The sequence below is a fragment of the Neofelis nebulosa genome, chromosome 17 (assembly GCF_028018385.1).
Source record: "Neofelis nebulosa isolate mNeoNeb1 chromosome 17, mNeoNeb1.pri, whole genome shotgun sequence".
Taxonomy (NCBI): domain Eukaryota; kingdom Metazoa; phylum Chordata; class Mammalia; order Carnivora; family Felidae; genus Neofelis; species Neofelis nebulosa.
The window spans coordinates 819,372-837,476 of record NC_080798.1 but is presented as its reverse complement, the minus strand read 5'-3'; the positions used below and the strand labels follow the sequence as shown (position 1 = coordinate 837,476).

The following is an 18,105-nucleotide window of genomic DNA, read 5'->3' as shown; positions in this document are numbered from 1 at the left end:
CAAACTTCCCAGGATTTAAATTGTAAATGAAGTCCTTTTGACCATTCAGACTTAATTTGGTATGTTAAGTTACTTGGAAAAGCTCTCCCAAATAATGGTAAACCTTAGGTTGTATTGCATAAGTAAATGCTATAAATGCTCAAATACATATGCAATTCCTAAAATTTTAATATGTTTCCGTAATAAGGTAACACCTGATATTCTGATCATAAAATGTTATGTGTCACAGAAATCACTGAATTTCCCTGTCAATTGCATATAAGGAATTCTCATAAGATCTTTAGCAATGTCACTTTCTGAGATTGTGTCATTTATAATTGTTTTCATTCTCAAAACATATTTCATCTTCAAGAAGATTCATAAAAAGGACTTTTAGGACAAACACAGGTATTTGACATCTTTAAAAATCCTAAAACTAAAATGGGTAAGAATTTCCAGAATGAAAAAGCTGCATTCAAACTGAACAAGAATTAGGAACATGGGACTAAATGAACTGAGAGGAAGATTATAGTTTTGTGATTCTTGTTGGAAATATTGTTGGATCTCTAATATTTGCTCACCCAGATTAAGGAAACTTTCTCTTAAGATATCTATGATATACAGGAATGTGATAAAGTATTCATTTGTCAACAAACTATAGTATTGAACTTTTCTCTCTACCTAAACCCTCTGAAATTCACAAACTCAGTGAGTGTTCTTTCTCCATGGCAATCATACTTACTTGCATAAGTTCAATAAGAATATGTTCACCTTGTAACAGGATGCCATTGGAAATACTGGTTATTTTACCAAGGCTTTGACTGGAATGTCATATTTGAGAGACATGCATAGACTCAGATATGACCACACAGCTCTAAGGAACTAAGGTTTGAAAGAGCAGACCTAGGCCGACCGACTCCATTTTGTTCTGTGTCCTCCATCTTGCTCTGTGTCCTCCATCTTGAGTGACTATGTCCCCGACATGGCCCCCTTTCCGGGAAAACCGCAGAAAGAAATTCCTGCTCAAACCTCAGACCACGCCTCCTCCCCTTGAGTAACTTCCCTCTCACCCATTCAAACTTCCCGTTCAAACCACGTCTGGTGACCTGTGCAACGGGACTCTGACCCTTCCCCAGCCAATCGGCTAAGGCCACGACCATTACCCCACCAACCACCCCTAGATCCCTATAAAACCTTTATGCTTTTGAAACTCGCACTCTCTCTCCGGCATCTCACCACTGCGTCAGTGCAGGTAGGGGATTGAACTCGAGCTAGCTCGAATAAGGGCTCTTTGCTTTTGCATTGGACTCAGCTCCCTGGTTGTCTTTGGGGATCACGAATTCTGGGCATAACAGGTTCACTTTAAGAAACATGGAGGCATAAATCCCCTTGGAAATGTTAGCCTGATACCTAGCTTACAGAGTTCCCAGCAGCCTTACCAGGTGAGTAAAGAATGTCACTTCCTGGCAGGTGCAGGAACCTCAGGATATCTTGGGGACCATGTGAGGAGGAGTTTGCATAATTCTACAGGTATTGCAGGACTGTCTGATGGCAAGTACTTGTCTTGGCTTCTGGTCTTGAGAGCCTACTAAAAGTTCAATCTGGAGATTCCTTACAAAAGTTTCCAGCAAAGCAAACTTTAAAAGATCTACATGATAAATTGCTGTTTTTGCTGAGCTTATGTAAATAATTAGGCCAAGTTTGTTAAAACTTGACTTGGTCTACAAATGAATTAATCTTGATTTGGCTATCCCTGGAAATGGGGGTTCTTAGAAAAACTATGTTTCAATAATGCACCTTTATGGATGTTAAACTTTAGTTTTCATTGTCTTTAAATGTTATTTGCCTAAACTAGACAACTTGAGGTAAACTTCAGAAAAATTGTCACAATGGCACAGGTGTGGACAATTTTTTGCTTCTTGTTCTGTGGGGGTAATAATAAGACCCCATGGGCATATGATTATTTAAACAACTGGAAAGTGGGATGGATTCCCCAAACAATTGTATGTAAAGACTTTTATCACTGTAAGCCTATCAATAGATAAGGACTATAGTACTTCATTAAATTATTCACTTGAGGCCAGGTTAATTCATAAATCTCTAAGTGAATATGCAAACCATATCCTCCCTAAACCTGATCTGACAGCTAATAGAAACCCATACCATTTAAACCCAAAGACCTGGTTTATTAAGCAGCAGCAGATCTAACTCCAGAATGGAAGGGCCCCTATGGGGTCATATTGAGTACTCCCACTGCAGTAAATTAGAGGGACACTCTGCATAGGCTCCTATATCTCAAATAAAACCCGTATTCCCTTTAATCAATGAGCAAACTAATGTGCCTTCTCATTCCTCTGAGCCTCAAACTTCTCTTATGGTGGTTGTACCTTTCTTTTTCATTATCCTTTCCCCAATTTATACTAACAATTCCTTCTTACAATGGGCCATTCAAAAGTATCACCACAGACATTTGAGTTACAAACCAGAAAGACCAATCTGATTCCTGCTGCCTGTTTCCACTCCATCTGAGAATGCGTCAAGCCTGACATCTAAAAATCTCACTGGCAGCACTGGTAGACACTGGGTTTGTAATTTTCTCTATCCATTAACCTTTATTTTTGTTATAAAAATGTCTTTTTAAAATTACCTGATTGCCTTCTAAACAGGAAAGCACCAGTTGGCTAAACACCACCTGTTACACAGTTAAGGTATTTAAATTTTTTTTTTGATGTTTATTTATTTTTGAAAGAGAGACAGAGTGAGAGGCGGAGGGGCAGAGAGAGAAGGAGTCACAGAATCCGAAGCAGGCTCCAGGCTCCGAGCTGTCAGCACAGAGCCCGACGTGGGGCTTGAACTCACGGAGTATAAGATCATGACCTGAGCTGAAGTCGGACACCTAACCGACTGAGCCACCCAGGCGCCCCACACAGTTAAGTTCTTAAATGACTCTTAAAATAACATTATATTATTCAATGCTAAAATAGCCCAAATGCATAAAACAGTTCTACAAAATAAAATGGGATTAAATGTTTTAGCTGCTACTTAAAGTGGAACTCGTGCTCTCACATAAACAATGCTGTATGTGCATTCCAGATTACCACAAAAATATTTCTGGATTTCTAACTGACATGAATACTCAAACTGGTGCTTTAAACAATCCCTCTCTTTCCTTTAGTGATTGGTTAACCTCCTGGACTAGAGGATTTTTGTCAACTACCAAAGGACTTTTATTTGGGCTAATCTCTTGTCATTCTAATTATGTTTTCTCCAATGAATCTCTGCCTGGTGCCCAGAGTCCACCCCTGCAATAACTTCAAAACAACAGATGATCTTTTCTCCTCAAGGAGGTTCATACCTGTTGTCCACGTTGGATCCAGTTGCCTCCACCATTTGCAACTCCCCCATACATTTCCCACCTGATCAATATTGACCCATAGGTAGGGACATCTCTACACTCCTACTCAGCAGGAAGAAGCTACAGAAGATGAGACCTTCCACTTTTAACAACCTTAATGACTTCAGGATCAAAACTGTTCAGGGGATATGATGAGGGAGGGTGGGGCAAGCTGAGGGCAAAGTACAGGCTAACAGCAAACCTCCCCCTCTCCCCAGTGGGTTATGTGTGACATTCCTCAAGCATTCCTGGCTGTCCAAGAACAAAGGAAAGGGAAAAACAAATGGTTAATTGATAGATATTGCAGTCATGCAAGATATGAGTCTCCATCAGTTTACAAATATCTTAGTAAATTACAAGAAAAATGCAACCTTCTCAATAGCCTAATCTCCAGAAATCTCTAGCTCCAAATTCACCCTTCCCTCCATAGTGATGTGGGGAACAACGGCAAGAAGGAAATGGCAGATAAAATTAAATTTCCTTTAACCAACAGTCCATTGTCAAATACTTGAGTCAAACACAGATCATAACATTTCTCCAGGAACTCCCTATCCTCTTAATGTTAATGTGCTGAAGGGAAAAACCACCTTAGCTTGACAACAGCTGGGCATCCAGCAATCTGTGAGTCTTCTTTAGCAGATGAAGATGCTATCAGAAACATCCTCAGGACTTTATCTCCCCCAGGTCCCTGTATATAACCAGTTAACTCTCTTCACAATCCCAGTACAGCTCTTTCTGCCCCTGGGTCCTGTCCCCATGCTATAATAAAATCAATTTTTGCATCAAAGTCATCTCAAGAATTATTTCTTGGCCATCACCTCTGGACCCCCATTACTCCAAAACCCCATCATATGTCTATGTGTCTGTTAATTCCTGTTCGTACATTACTAAAGACAAAGTTGAGCTGCCCATTGCTCCAAAAGCCAATATGCAAGAGACAAGTGTTCCATGGAAAGGAATATGAGCTTTATTCAAGAGGGTGATCACCTGAGGAAGGTGAGGTTGTTGTACAAAGGCCAAATCCAAGGTCTGTGTGTAGCCCAGGGGTTTTTAATGGAGTTTAGAGACATTAACCGGTAAAGGGAGTACAGTGGTCTATAAGTTTCTTGACTGCATGCAGACTCAATAGTCGCAGCTATAGATGTTTTCACAGTGCTGGAAGGTTGTGAAGGGGATCTGATGACTTAATGCTAGGGGTCAGGTTTGTTTTGTGACATGCAGAAGTGCTAAGTTCTTTCCATGAGACAACGCTGAATCTTTGGATACACAGAAAAAGCTTAATCAATCATGTGGGCTAAAGGTGTTTGTTAAATTTTCACAATTACTAGGTTGGCTGGAGGGACCAAGGTAGATTTCCCATACATCCTGTTTTTTTAGTGCTGAAAGAGGAACTCAGCTGCCCCGGTTTTGACCCCAAACTTTCTCATTGGGTTCTTTGAGCTTGTCTCTTAGCTAAGGAAGACCTTGATGGCAAGCATTCCCAGATGAGAACCAAAACGACCCCTTCAAGCAATAAAGAGTGCCCTGAACAGCAAGACCCCACCCGTGAGTGACTCCATGACAATGATCTACTTGACTCACTGCCTCCCTGCATGTACACACCCACCTTTGCTGACATTTTTCTTATATAAACCTAGAAGTGTTTTCACCACTTTGGAATCAGTCTTTGAGAGTTTAGTCCACTGTGTTCCCTATGTTAGCCTCCCTGAAAGAGATTCCTTTCCTGTTTCACCCCCACTCATTTCTCTGCCTTGGGATTTTGTCAACGCTGAGCAGCCAAACCTAGTCCACTTGGGACCCCCAGGCTTGATGCTCTTACATCCCTGTACCCCACAGTACAACAAACTCATAATTTGTTGACCAACTTGCGCCTGAGGTGTTTTCCCTTAACATAATCTTGGACAACCTAATCCAATGAGTTTAGCCCAGATGTCACACCCCATCGCCGTGAGGAGCTGCCAGAGTGGTCACAATTGTACACATGGAAAGGAATCAAGAACTCACCTGTGGACTGAGCTGTATCCCTCAGGCACCTCCCAGGTCAAGAATGGCCAGGGCTCAGGGCAATGCATTGCATTAAGGATTGACAGTGGGACCGTGAACTCCACAGGACAAATGGGGACTCAACCCAGCAGGTCCTTCCAAAGTCACCTCCGGGGGTTGCCATTTTCCTCCCCTGTCCCTTGTCTCCTCTGTCCCTGTGCCATTCCTGACCTGCAACCCAGCACCTTTTTCTCCCTGCAGGCCCCTTCCTGGCTGATACTTTGAGATGACACCACCATCACGCGTGGGTCCAAGGAAAAAAGGTCTCAGCGGGTTCCTACTCTAAGGCTGCTGACCTCTCCTGGGAGTCGCCCTCTACCTGCCCCACTGGCTCCCAGCCCTTCCTGGAGAGGGGAAAGCCAGAAATGGCCGCAGTGCCCCCGCCGGCAGTCTTCCCCTGAGTGGGAGGGCTGGTAAGGCAACCTAGATTCAGGGTGAGATGCACCAAAGGCATTCATCTTTGGGGAATGCACTCAACTATTGCAGAAAGAAAGAGTTACATCACATGGAGGTGATCACTAGAGGGTGAGAAATCCTTCCAAGGTACTGGGTGGGATCCGAGGAAGCAATCTGAACCCATCGGGTTTGCCCGACAACCTGGTCACCACTAAGGTGAGGCCAGCCATATTTTCACTCACCCATCAGGGTGTTCAGGGAGGTCCCTCCCCTCTGGCCAATCAGGATTAACATCTTCTCCTGAGGCTTGTGCAGACCTGCAGCTGGCTCACAGTACCCCCACCCCCACCCCAGCTCCTGTCCGCCTGGGATTGTAAAGTCTCCTGCACACGCCAAAGTTTAGTCTTCCACCAAACACCCAAGTGGGATTTTTCAGCGCCTTCTCCCAGCATATCCCGCTCTCATGATGGGAGAATTTACACTTTGGAAATTGGCAAGCACTACAAAGCAGGGCTGCAGTTTTGTATTTCTGAATGCCTGGATGTAAGAAAGTGAAGACATAATGGTAAGAATGCACACTAAACTTACACATGTATGGTGTTTGGGGCCGTCACGTGTGCAGGACACAAAAGCAGCTGAGTGAAAATAGTGAAGAAATAGCCTAACACTGTTACTATGACTCCATACAGCAAAATGTCACACCATTTAAGAATGAGGAAAATTCGAATACATACCATTGTAGTATGCGTTTCTTATTTGTAAAGGAAAATGGAAATAGCCATAACTCATCGGAAAGATAACGGGCAAACGATATGAACAGAAATTGTACCAAAGGAGATAGACAGGTGGTAAAAAAACACACGAAAAAGTACTCAAAATCAACACCCCTAGGAAATGCAATGGCAACAGCACTACACACTTATGAAATGGGCTGACATTACAGACTGGCACTATCAAGTAGTGGCAGGGACTGGAGGCACTGGAACTCTCATACATGCTGGTGGGAATGCAGAACTGAAGTTTAGATCACATTTTGGCAGTTTCTTAAAAATATTAGCACTAACCTACCTGTGACGGGCATTGCGCTTTGAGTCACACCACAAGAGAAAGGAAACCTCTATCCACATAGAGAACGGTAATGAAAATTTTTAGAGAGCGCTTTGTTTACAAACGCCAAAACTCTAAGTAACCCAAATGGTCCAAACAGATGAATGGGTAAATAGTGGTATACTTCCAGAGAAGAAAATAGTAGCATTGCCTGGAAGGGACGTATACGCAAAGTGACCTCCAAACCTTAAGCAAGGGAAAAGGTTGAGAAGTTCAGCTTGAGGAGAAATGGTTTATTTACGGACTCAGGGACAGAAGCGTGACTTTGGCACCCATAAGAGGAGTCGGTCCCTGCACCACCAACTCCAGGACGACCAGTTTTTACAGCCAAGGAGGCTGGGGAGTACCTGGGAGACTACTTGGGAAGTGAATGTTTCAGAACAAGCATCTGCCACAGGCACAGCTGGTACCAACAACAATGCTGGCTAGGCGTGTCAAAAGGCTACCTCCCTGGACTTGAAACCACCCTTGTCTTCTATCCTTTTCCTCTTGCACACAATGGCCTTGAGATGTAAACACCAAAGAGGATATGAGACTTCAGATACAATGAGCTCTGTTGCACAGGATACATATTTCTGCTAGTGAAAAATTTCTGTGCACACCGATCCTGCCCAGCCAGTCACTAGAACATCTGTGGATACATGTTTGTAAGAGATACACTCCACTAAGTGGCTGATGTCTCCTCTACTCCCTCATTACCTTATCTTCTAGATTACCAATTACAGTTCCCTTGCCCCTGTGGTATAACACACGAATAGTGTGCATCAGGCCACATGGCTCCTTTGAAGCATTTGGGGTAGATATTCCACTCAACAGTGCCTGGCAGTATGTGGTATCAGCTGTGGACAAGCAAAATATTCATGTTGTCTCCACAACCACTGGAGATGCTCCCTCTTCAGGGTGACCTCTGAGCACAGGAAAAATCCTGGCATCCAGACCACAGAATCCAGATATAGAACACAGGGGAGTGTATTAGCTAGAACTCCCATAATAATGTACCACATGGGTGATTTGACATTGGAAATTTACTTGCCCACAAATCTGGAATCTAGAAACTGGACATAAATCAGCAGGGTTAGTTTCTTCTCAGGCCTCTGTCCTTGGAGAGAGATGGGGATGGCTTGGAGATGGGGATTTCCCTGTCTTCAAATAGTCATTCTTCTGGTCCTCTATCCTCAGCTCTTCTTATAAGGACACCAGTCATACTAAAAGTCCATCCTAATAACCTCATTTCAACTTCATTATATCTTTAAACATCCTGTGTTTCACTATAGTCCCATTCTGACATACTGGGGGCCACAACTTCAACATAGGTATTTTGTATTCACAATTCAGCCCATAAGAAAGGTAGTGGGTCATAATGCAAACTCACACCCAAGCTGGAGAGTGCACACGTACATATTATTTATTTGCAATTATCCTCTCCAGGACACACTAAGCTTGGGATGCAATGAAATCTGTTCACTCCTTACTGCTGGAAGAGCCTAATTCTGCTTTCAAATAACCCATTAGAATACAACACCTAAGACTAAAGTAATTAAACAAAAAAGGCATTTATTAATGCATAAACCAGAGCAACATGTGGCAGCAAATACCTGTGTTGGGACTTGGATGCTGCATAGATTTATCACAAGCATCACAAGACCAACAATATCCTAAGACATTTACTCTTTATCTGCAAGACACTATCCAAATCTCAGATCAGGTACTGTGGATAAACACTGCATCACATCCATGTCCTAACTTAGAAGGGAATGTGAAGTTCCAATTACCCATAATGTCCATCACCAATGACAATGCGCAGGGGTAACATGCTTAAAAGCATGTAGGCGGTGATTGATACACATTAGGGGATCCATCAGGTATGAAAGTGGAGTCATTTGTTATAGAAACTGGGAGTGACTTCAATCTAGCAATGACTGGACACATCAGAAGCGCAACACAGCTCCTCAAGTTTTCCCAAATAGCTGGAACTTAGGGTAAGTCACTCCACTGGGGGCATTCAAGTGAACAAGGTTTGTTCCAGCTAAGTGGCTGCTTCACAAAGGCACTCCTCCACTGTGATTACACTACTCAAGGAAATATCACCTGCTCTGCTACCTTAGTGCCCTTTGGCAGTGTGAACTCTAAGTGTGCAATGAAGACAGAGGACTGGCAAAAGGAATTGTGTCATTCCCCTCACTCATGAGGCCTTACCCAGGGTACTTTCTGATTTTTATGAAACTGTATCCTTTGCCAAAAGATTGCCCACATTCTTCACATGTCTTAGCTCAGGCTGCTCTAACAAAGTACCATAAACTAGGTGACTTGCAAACAACAGAAACTTCTTTCTGGAGGCTGGATAGCCAACCTAACATTCCCTATAGGGTTCGGTTCCATGTCTGGTGAGGAGCAACTTCCTGATTTATAGATGACCTTCTCAAAAGGGTCCTCACATGGTACACAGAGGAAGCAAGCTCTCTTAGAACTGGTATGAAGACAATAAACCCATTCATGAGGGCTCCATCCACACTCATGACCCATTCTGATTCAAATTACCTCCCAAAGACATCATCTGCTAATCCTGAATAGAGGATAGGAAGAGAAATACAACTTCTAGTGAACATAAACAATTCATAATTGATCACTCAGAAGGGCTTCATCTACTATACCTTCTGTTGTTGAGTGAGACTGGAGCTTTGGCTGAAAGACTGCCCACATTCACAGCACTCCTAAGGCCTTTCTCCAGTGTGAACTCTTTGATGATAACTAAGAGCAGGATGACTGATAAAAGATTTCCCACATACAGTGCACTCATAAGGCCTTTCTCCTGTGTGAATTCTCTGGTGTTGAATGAATGTTGCCTTCCACTTAAAAGATTTCCCACATTCATTACACTTATAAGGCCTTTCACCCGAGTGAACCTTTATGTGTACATTGAGGCTATTTCTTCGGAGAAAGGACTTTCCACATTCACTGCACTCATACGGTCTTTCTCCAGTATGAACTCTCTGGTGAGCACGAAGGACAGAACTAGCTGTAAAAGATTTCCCACATTCATTGCACTCATAAGGTCTTGCTCCAGTGTGAACTCTTTGGTGAGATCGGAGGGAAGAACTACAAGCAAAAGATTTCCCACAGTCATTACACTCATAAGGCCTTATTCCAAGGTGACTTTGTCGATGGTACTGGAGGGCGTGGCTACGACTAAAAGATTTCCCACATTTACTACACAAATAAGGCTTTTCTCCTGTGTGAATTCTCTGGTGTTCAATGAGTTTGGACTTACACTTAAAAGATTTCCCACATTCATTACACTCATAAGGCCTTTCACCTGAGTGAACCTTTATGTGTACATTCAGGTTAGTTCTTCGGGGAAAGGACTTGCCACATTCCCTGCATTCATAAGGCTTTTCTCCAGTATGAACTCTCTGGTGGTAACGGAGGACAGAACTAGTGGTAAAAGTTTTCCCACATTCACTGCATTCATAAGGCCTTTCTCCTGTGTGAACCCTCTGGTGATTATGGAGGACAGAGCTAGCAGTGAAGGATTTCCCACATTCACTACACTCATAAGGCCTTTCTCCGGTGTGAACTCTCTGGTGAGAACGAAGGACAAAACTAGTGGTAAAAGATTTCCCACATTCACTGCACTCATAAGGCCTTTCTCCTGTGTGAATTCTTTGGTGTTGAATGAATGAAGACTTACACTTCAAAGATTTTCCACATTCATTACACTCGTATGGCCTCTCACTTGAGTGAACCTTTATGTGTACATTGAGGTTATTTCTTCGGTGAAAGGACTTGCCACATTCACTGCACTCATAAGGCCTCTCCCCAGTGTGAACTCTGTGATGATAATGGAGGTCAGACCTAGAGAAAAATGATTTACCACATTCACTGCACTCATAAGGCTTTTCTCCAGTGTGAACACTCTGGTGAGAACGGAAGCCAGTACTGGAGATAAAAGACTTCCCACATTCACTGCACTCATAAGGTCTTTCCCCTGTGTGAGATCTCTGATGATAACTGAGAGCAGAGATAGAGGTAAAACGTTTTGCACAGTCACCACAATTATAAGGCCTTTCTAAGGTTTGAACAGAACGTGTAATTAACATCTGGCGATGGCTAAAAGATTTTGCACATCCACTGCAAACATGATTACCTTCTCCACTATGCCATCTCTGGGGATGAATAAGTACTGATTTGTGGCTTAAGGATTTCCCACATTTGTTGCACGTGTATTGCCTAGACCCAGTGTGAGTCTTTCCGTACAGACTGTGAGCTGACCTTCGTCTAAGGGAGTTTTCACCTTCGCCAAACTCATGATGTCCTTGTGCAGTATGGAATGTCTGGTGGATAGTGTATAAAGATTTTTGCCTGAATGTTTTCCCACATTCACTGCACACAAAACATGGACTTCCAGGTTGGACACCCTGATCCTGAATATGTGTATATTTGGGACCAAAAGCTTCCTTGCATTCTCCCCGACTGTAATGACCTTTACTGCTCTGCAAAGTTGCCCTGCACTGGCTGATTGTGTTTGGCTTCTCTCCAGTATGAATGGCGTCCTGCTGCAGACGCACCAAGCCAGGCAGGAAGTCCTTCTGAACCTCTGTACAGATAAAGGGCTTTCCTGAATCATGGAATCCATATCCCTTCATAAAAGAGGCCGTGTCCACACTACTTCTGAATGGTTTCTCTCCCATGTGCTGCTCCGGCTGCTGCTGAAAGTTTACGCTGAAGTAAAATCGTTGTGCGCATGCCCCACACCTCAACAGTTTCTGGCTGCTTGGTTTTCCCTGGTGTTCAGCCAAGCGGAAAACGTCTCTCAAGACCGGACCACACATCTCACAGGGGTGGGTCTTCCGGGAAGACAGAGCTGCCTTGGGCGTGCTGGCCTGTGACACACCTACAGAAACGCTCTGTTCAAGGGGTGCCTCCGCATCCTCTGCTCCACAGCAGCAACCTGAACGCAAAGAAACTCTCATGAAATACATGGTGACTACAGTGAGGGGTAAGCCCGTCACGCATATGCACCTGTCTCGTGTAGGCGCGAGTTGAGTAGATGCTATTCCAGACATGGGAGCTGGAATTCAGGTGAAGGAGTGCCTGCTCTGCGTTACTAGGCCCCTAAGGTCAATGCACTGTGGACAGCTCATTGGAAGGACAGAAAACCAGGGTTTGATGGAAGGAAGAGAGCCCAGGGTCTACAACTTGTTTCTCTGCCCACAGCATTGGCAAGGTTCTTTTCTGCTACTGACATCTGGCTGAGTAGGAGGCTGCTGAAAAATCCAATCAAAAGAAATCTGTGGCTGTTCAAGGTCACATGAAGGATACACGAACATTTCTGGCAAATGGGTGAAGGTGAATGTTGGACTACCCAGGAAGAGCAGTGAGAGAAATGGTTAAGATGTGGAGGCCTGAGAAACAGCAATTACCCTGCGCTGGAAGTCACGGGACTACCAAAGGAGTAGAACCCACAAGTACACAAACTGTCAACAGTGAAGAAGGAAAGGCATGAACGAGGTGTGGCCATTGGCATGGCACCAAACTCTAGTTGAACAAAGGTACCTAGTGTGATCTGAACCAAAGTCCTGATATCACACCTTCCCCAGCTGCCATTCACCAGAAAAAGGCCCCTGTGAGCCCACCTGGTCATGTCTGGATCAGGTCCATTGTATGATACAGTCCACGTATGGACTCTTCCCTGTAAGCTCCAGGTGAGCAACTACAGGGCACAGGGAGGCTAGAAATACTGAAGAAAATTGGTCACGCGGGATGGCCACGACTGTCCCAGAGCTACTCAGCACACAACTGACTCAGAAAAGCATCCTATGTGACTGATGTTGGCAGGATGGTAGAATACGGGATCCCAGCCTTCACCAAAAAAAATCAACTCAACAGCTATTCATGAATCATAGTAGCCTCAGAGGGCTCCAGAGTCCAATCAAGACTGACTAATACACAGTGAAGCATAAAAGAGAGCACAAGCACACAGAGGGATGGCTGGAGACAGTATTAGCAGAGACATGGGGGGATGGGTAGAAAACAGGGGCTGGGGAATCTCTGTCAGCCACCAGGTGGGTGCTACTGAGGTCCCTGCTCAGCAGGGACTCCTACTGCCTGCTCCACAGAGGACACTGGCACCCCTGCCACCGGGTGTCCTAAAACAGGAAGCAAAGAAATCTTGGAAACAAAAATCAAAACCGAAGGCAGCACATTTCTGATTTCAAACAACATTACAAAGCTATATAATCAAAACAATAGGACACTGACATAAATGGAATAAAGAGACCAGAAATAAATATATACAAGCAACTAGTATTTGAAAATTTCCCCAAGAATATACACTAGGGAATGAACAATCTCTTCAATGCTGTTTTGAAATCTGAATATCTAAAAGAAAAAACAAGGAAACTTGACCCACATCTCACAGCGCTCATGGAAATGAACTTGAAATTGATTCAAAACTTCAACATAAGACCTCAAACCCTAAAACGTCAAAAGCATATACTCCAAAAGGAAAAAAATACACACAGGACTATATCTAATTGAAAAGTTGTAGCAGAACCGTAGACAGAGAAGAAAGTGAAGATAGATACACATAAGCAACAGGTAATCAAGGCACTGATCATCAGTAAATGCAAATAAAAAATCACAAATATCACCTCCTAACTGTTAAAATGGCTATGACCAAAAAGACAAGAAGTAACACGTTGGTGAGGATGTGCAGAATATAGAACCCTTGAACACTGTTGCTGGGACTGTAAATCAGGGAAGTCATTATGGAAAATATTACGGAGGCCTCCCCAAAACTTTAAACACAACTACCATATAGCCCACCATTGCCATTTCTATGTATGTATCCCAAAGAAACAAAATCAGTATCCACACAGTATCTGTGCATATACATCCACTACAGTATCATTCAGAAAAATCAATATACGGAAACATGAATAGGTGTGTGTGAGAAGATAAAGTGAGAAACATTTAGTACACACATATGTAGTAATAATTGGTGATAAAAAAGAAAGGAAAATGGACATTTGCCACCACATGGATGAAATGGAAGACATTACCCTAAGTGAAATAAGCCACAAAGCAAAAGAAAAGTGCTACATGGTATTTCTTATTCAAACTAATAAAGACAGAAACTAGCATGCCAGTGGCTAAGGGCTGGGAAAAATGGAAATGCTGGGAAGGGATACACAATTTTATTTATAAGATGAATGTGAGGATCTAAGAGACAGCATGTTGACTACACTTGTGAATACTGTACTGTACACTTAAAATTTGCTGAGAGAGTAGATATTAAGCTTTCTCATCACTAACCATAGAAAAGGTAATTATGTCAAGTAATTGTTATGTTGATTACCTTCATCTTGGTAAAAACTTCATAAAGTGTAAGTGTATCAAACTATAATGTAATAATACACTTTCAATAACATAATTTTTTTTTTTTTTAATTTTTTTTTTTTTTCAACGTTTATTTATTTTTGGGACAGAGAGAGACAGAGCATGAACGGGGGAGGGACAGAGAGAGAGGGAGACACAGAATCGGAAACAGGCTCCAGGCTCCGAGCCATCAGCCCAGAGCCCGACGCGGGGCTCGAACTCACGGACCGCGAGATCGTGACCTGGCTGAAGTCGGACGCTTAACCGACTGCGCCACCCAGGCGCCCCTCAATAACATAATTTTATTTGTCAGTTATACCTTAACAAAGGTGAAGGGAGTAGGGGGAGGTAGGAATAAAGATGTAAACACTATAAAAGCACCACATTGGATAGTCTTGAGAAGTGGCCAGAGTCCACTTAAGTATGACCAAGCCAATGTGTGCAATTTCTGGCAAAGGCAGGCACAAGTACTGGCTTCAAGAGGAAGAGATCAAAACCCGGGCCACAGAAATGGCAGTGATCTGAACAAACAGACCCAGCCAGGGATAGAGCAAGCAGAGTGTAATCCATTAACCTCAAGGCATGACTACTGACCTTGAATCTTACTCTATGAAGGTTCGGCAAAGAGAGCACTGGAACGGCAGGGGAGAGAAAAGGGCACACCAACATCCCAGCCTTAGCAACAAATGCAACCACCACGGAAGCTGGGGGAACAAGCAGGGCCCACAGTCCACACCCAAGAGGTACAAAGCATCCCCTAGGGAATGGGCAGTTGGGGGCTAAAGCGGGAATACAGAGCCCAGTCCAGGTCACTGGGGAGGGTGAGGGCCTTACCCAGGGAGGATATAAGTGTAAAGTTCTCCAGCATCACGTCATAGTACAGCCGTCTCTGAGCCTCATCAAGAAGTCTCCATTCCTTCCAGGAGAAGTAGATGGCAATGTCCTCAAAGGTCACACCACCCTGTCATGAAACGGACAGATGGCACCATGAACATTCTCTCTCGGAGAACCCACAGTCTAAACCCTGACACATACACCCCATTCTCCCCAGCCACCCCAGCTCCTACCTCAGAATAAAGACCAGGTCCTGGTGTCATTAATGCCACCGTCTCCTCACCAACCCACCAATCACTGTGTTCGGTCCTCAGCAATAACAGGCAGGGGGTGCACAGATGCAATCTGCGGGGGCCAATCTGGGTTTGGCCCCCCAAGCGCCATCCTTTCTGCCTGGAAATTCCCGTGGAGTCTCCCCGAATGTGCCCTCAAACACAGACAATTATGGACCCACCTCGACCAGTCAGTCTCCAATCCCAGGGCCCTGAGACCCTAAGCTCACACTCACACTCCCTCTCCAAGTGAACATGACCCTGTAGTCTGCATCTCCCTCACACCTTCAGACCCCACAGTTGCGCCCCCACAGCTTCCTGCCCCACACCAAAGGATGCCCCCTTGACTCACACTGGTACCTGTCACATGACACCCAAAGGATGTGTGACAAATTCAAACAGGGTCCACTACAACCCCAGCTCTCTCGTGGATTCCACCAGAGGGAAAGCCTCAAATGCGGCTGAGAAGTCCCCCTCGCCTGCCGGGGATCCTGGCTTCAGGGACACACACCCACAGCCACGTAGCCGTTTCAGATACTCCCAGTCCCTCTAATACTTCTGTGCTGCCCATGCTGTCCCTCCAACAGTCACAACCCTCCACTCTGCACTGAACCTTTGTGAAAAGCCCAGCCCTAAAGGTCTCCCTGCCAGGCACAGAGACTCACAAGTGACCACACTGGCCCCACACCTTATCCATCAGCAAGACTGTGAAACGGCCCGGACACCAGAAAAGCGCACCACAAAGCTCTGGTGAAGCCCTACACCACTGATCCCTGTCACCTTGCCGCAATTACTCCTAGGACGTGTCCTCAGCCATCTCTTGTCCCATCATGCCATGGAAGCCTTACCCACCCATCCATCTGCCACATCTTTCTCTCTCCTTCGCCTGTGCCCGCGCTGCCCAGCAGCCCCAACCAGGCGCTGAGCCAGGGAACCACTCTTCAGCACACCTCACTAAGGCCCTCTGACCTACTGATAGCACTGCCCCCCTAGTCTGCACCCCCTCCTCAATGTGATCCAAACCTCCGCCGGGGCCACACAACTGCCCTCACTTTTCAAAGTTTCCATCCTGAAACCTGCCCCGGTTTCCCGGGTTTTCCTGTCCCGCCCCCACTGGATGACGTCACTCACGCCTCTCTGAACATCTAAGACTTAACGACGTCCAAGCAACTTGGGAGATCTCCAAGGACAATCAACCTACTGCCACCTACCGTCCAGCTGATGGGAGCGTCCACCCCTTCCGCTGCTAGGACCGCTGAGAATTAATAACGGGAAACCTCACTAAAAGGGAGTCGGGAGGACGCAGCTGGGGGAGCTCTCACGCACTACCGCCACGATCAGTGCAGACCCGACAGGACGACACACTCGAACTTGGACTGGGAAACTACCTCCTCTACTAGCCCAGAGGGGAAAAGACAGGCTTTCGGGACCACCCCACCCACAGCTCAGCCAATGGGAAGCCACTATACTTTCAATTCCCAGTTTACTCTCACGGACTTGTAGATGTTAACAGCCTTCCCAGCGTAGCCCCTTCCCCTTTAAAAAAGCCTACCTCTCTCGTGTCCTCCGGACTGGCCTACTGTTGAGCCTCAGCTTGCTTGTTCCAGACTGCGGTGCTCTTTCGTTCTCAAAGAAACTAGTTTTGCCCGTCAAATAACTGGCAGGTTGTACTTCAAAGGACCAAAGCCCCCAGGCATTCCGGGACCCCTCCCTTTCTCCTGTCACCTGCAACACCCCAAATTTGCCTTGGCCCTTCTCAAACCCGGGGCCAAAATTCAACCGCTTCGCTGACATCCACGGTGACCCTTCTGGCCCGTCAACGATGACATACACTCGCGCAGGCACCCCCTCCTGCGCTCCCTGTCCCCTCTGCCCCCACCCCTGCAATCTGTCCTCTCCGCAGCCAGATTGGGCCTATCTATTTACACCTGGGTTACACCGCCTGGCACACCGCCAGCACGGATGGACTGGTCAGGCAGTCAGGTGACAGGCCTCACGGGCGCCGCTGCACCTTGCGTTCGCTGAAAGAACCGAGACCTGCCGTGCCCCGCTGGTGGCGCAGGCCCCCTGCAGCCCTGCACCAGCCGGCCCCTCCCCTGCAGCCCGCTCCCGCACCCCGTCACGCCGGCGCTCAGACGCGGGGACCCCGCCCGCGAGCGCCTCCCCGGCCCGGACACCGGGACCTGGGCCGCAGGGACGCGAGCAGGCGCCCCGCGCTCGGGCCTGGAGGGTCTAGGGCGGAGCGGGGTGGGCCCGGGGGCCGCGCGTTTACCTCAGCCGGGTTCCTAGTCGAGGCCGCCGCCATGGGACTCTGTAGGTCCAGCGAGCGCGGAGCTGCCCGGACGGCGTCGGGCACTCGAGGGTCCCAGTCTGTGCGAAAGGACAGCGCCTTCCTTCGCTCGGTGTCACTTTGTCACCAAGATCCAAAGGTGGGCTCTCCAACCTCTGAGGGTAAACAAACCTGAGGCCAAAATCGTCCACCATGAAGAGGCCGGAAATCCCACCCCCACGCGCCACGCATGCCCACAAATGCCTCGTCCTGCTCCGTCATTGGCTGCTGCCTGCGTCCTGTATCCCCACGCTTTTCCGGGTACCATAGATCTCAGAGTTACAGCGGCCACCGAAGGGGGTTCTGCCCCAGGGACTTCCAGAGTTCGGCCAGCTGTCCCGGAGAGTTCCTGCAAAGTGCTGCTTCTACCGGAG

General features: G+C 46.0%; 2 protein-coding genes across 2 annotated transcripts in view; both read right to left on the bottom strand.

Annotated features, from left to right (window-relative positions):
- Positions 1 to 18,105, bottom strand: part of LOC131498964 (zinc finger protein 256-like) — a 259,197-nt gene that overhangs the window by 75,156 nt on the left and 165,936 nt on the right. The gene's annotated exons all lie outside the window — the stretch shown is intronic.
- Positions 4,318 to 17,999, bottom strand: LOC131498965 (zinc finger protein 418-like). Its single transcript, XM_058706559.1, has 4 exons — positions 17,864 to 17,999; positions 17,675 to 17,772; positions 15,131 to 15,257; positions 4,318 to 11,867 (listed from the first exon to the last, which is right to left on the bottom strand). The coding sequence occupies exons 1-4, from the start codon at positions 17,997 to 17,999 to the stop codon at positions 9,631 to 9,633; spliced, it is 2,598 nt and encodes an 865-aa protein (XP_058562542.1). The 3' UTR covers positions 4,318 to 9,630.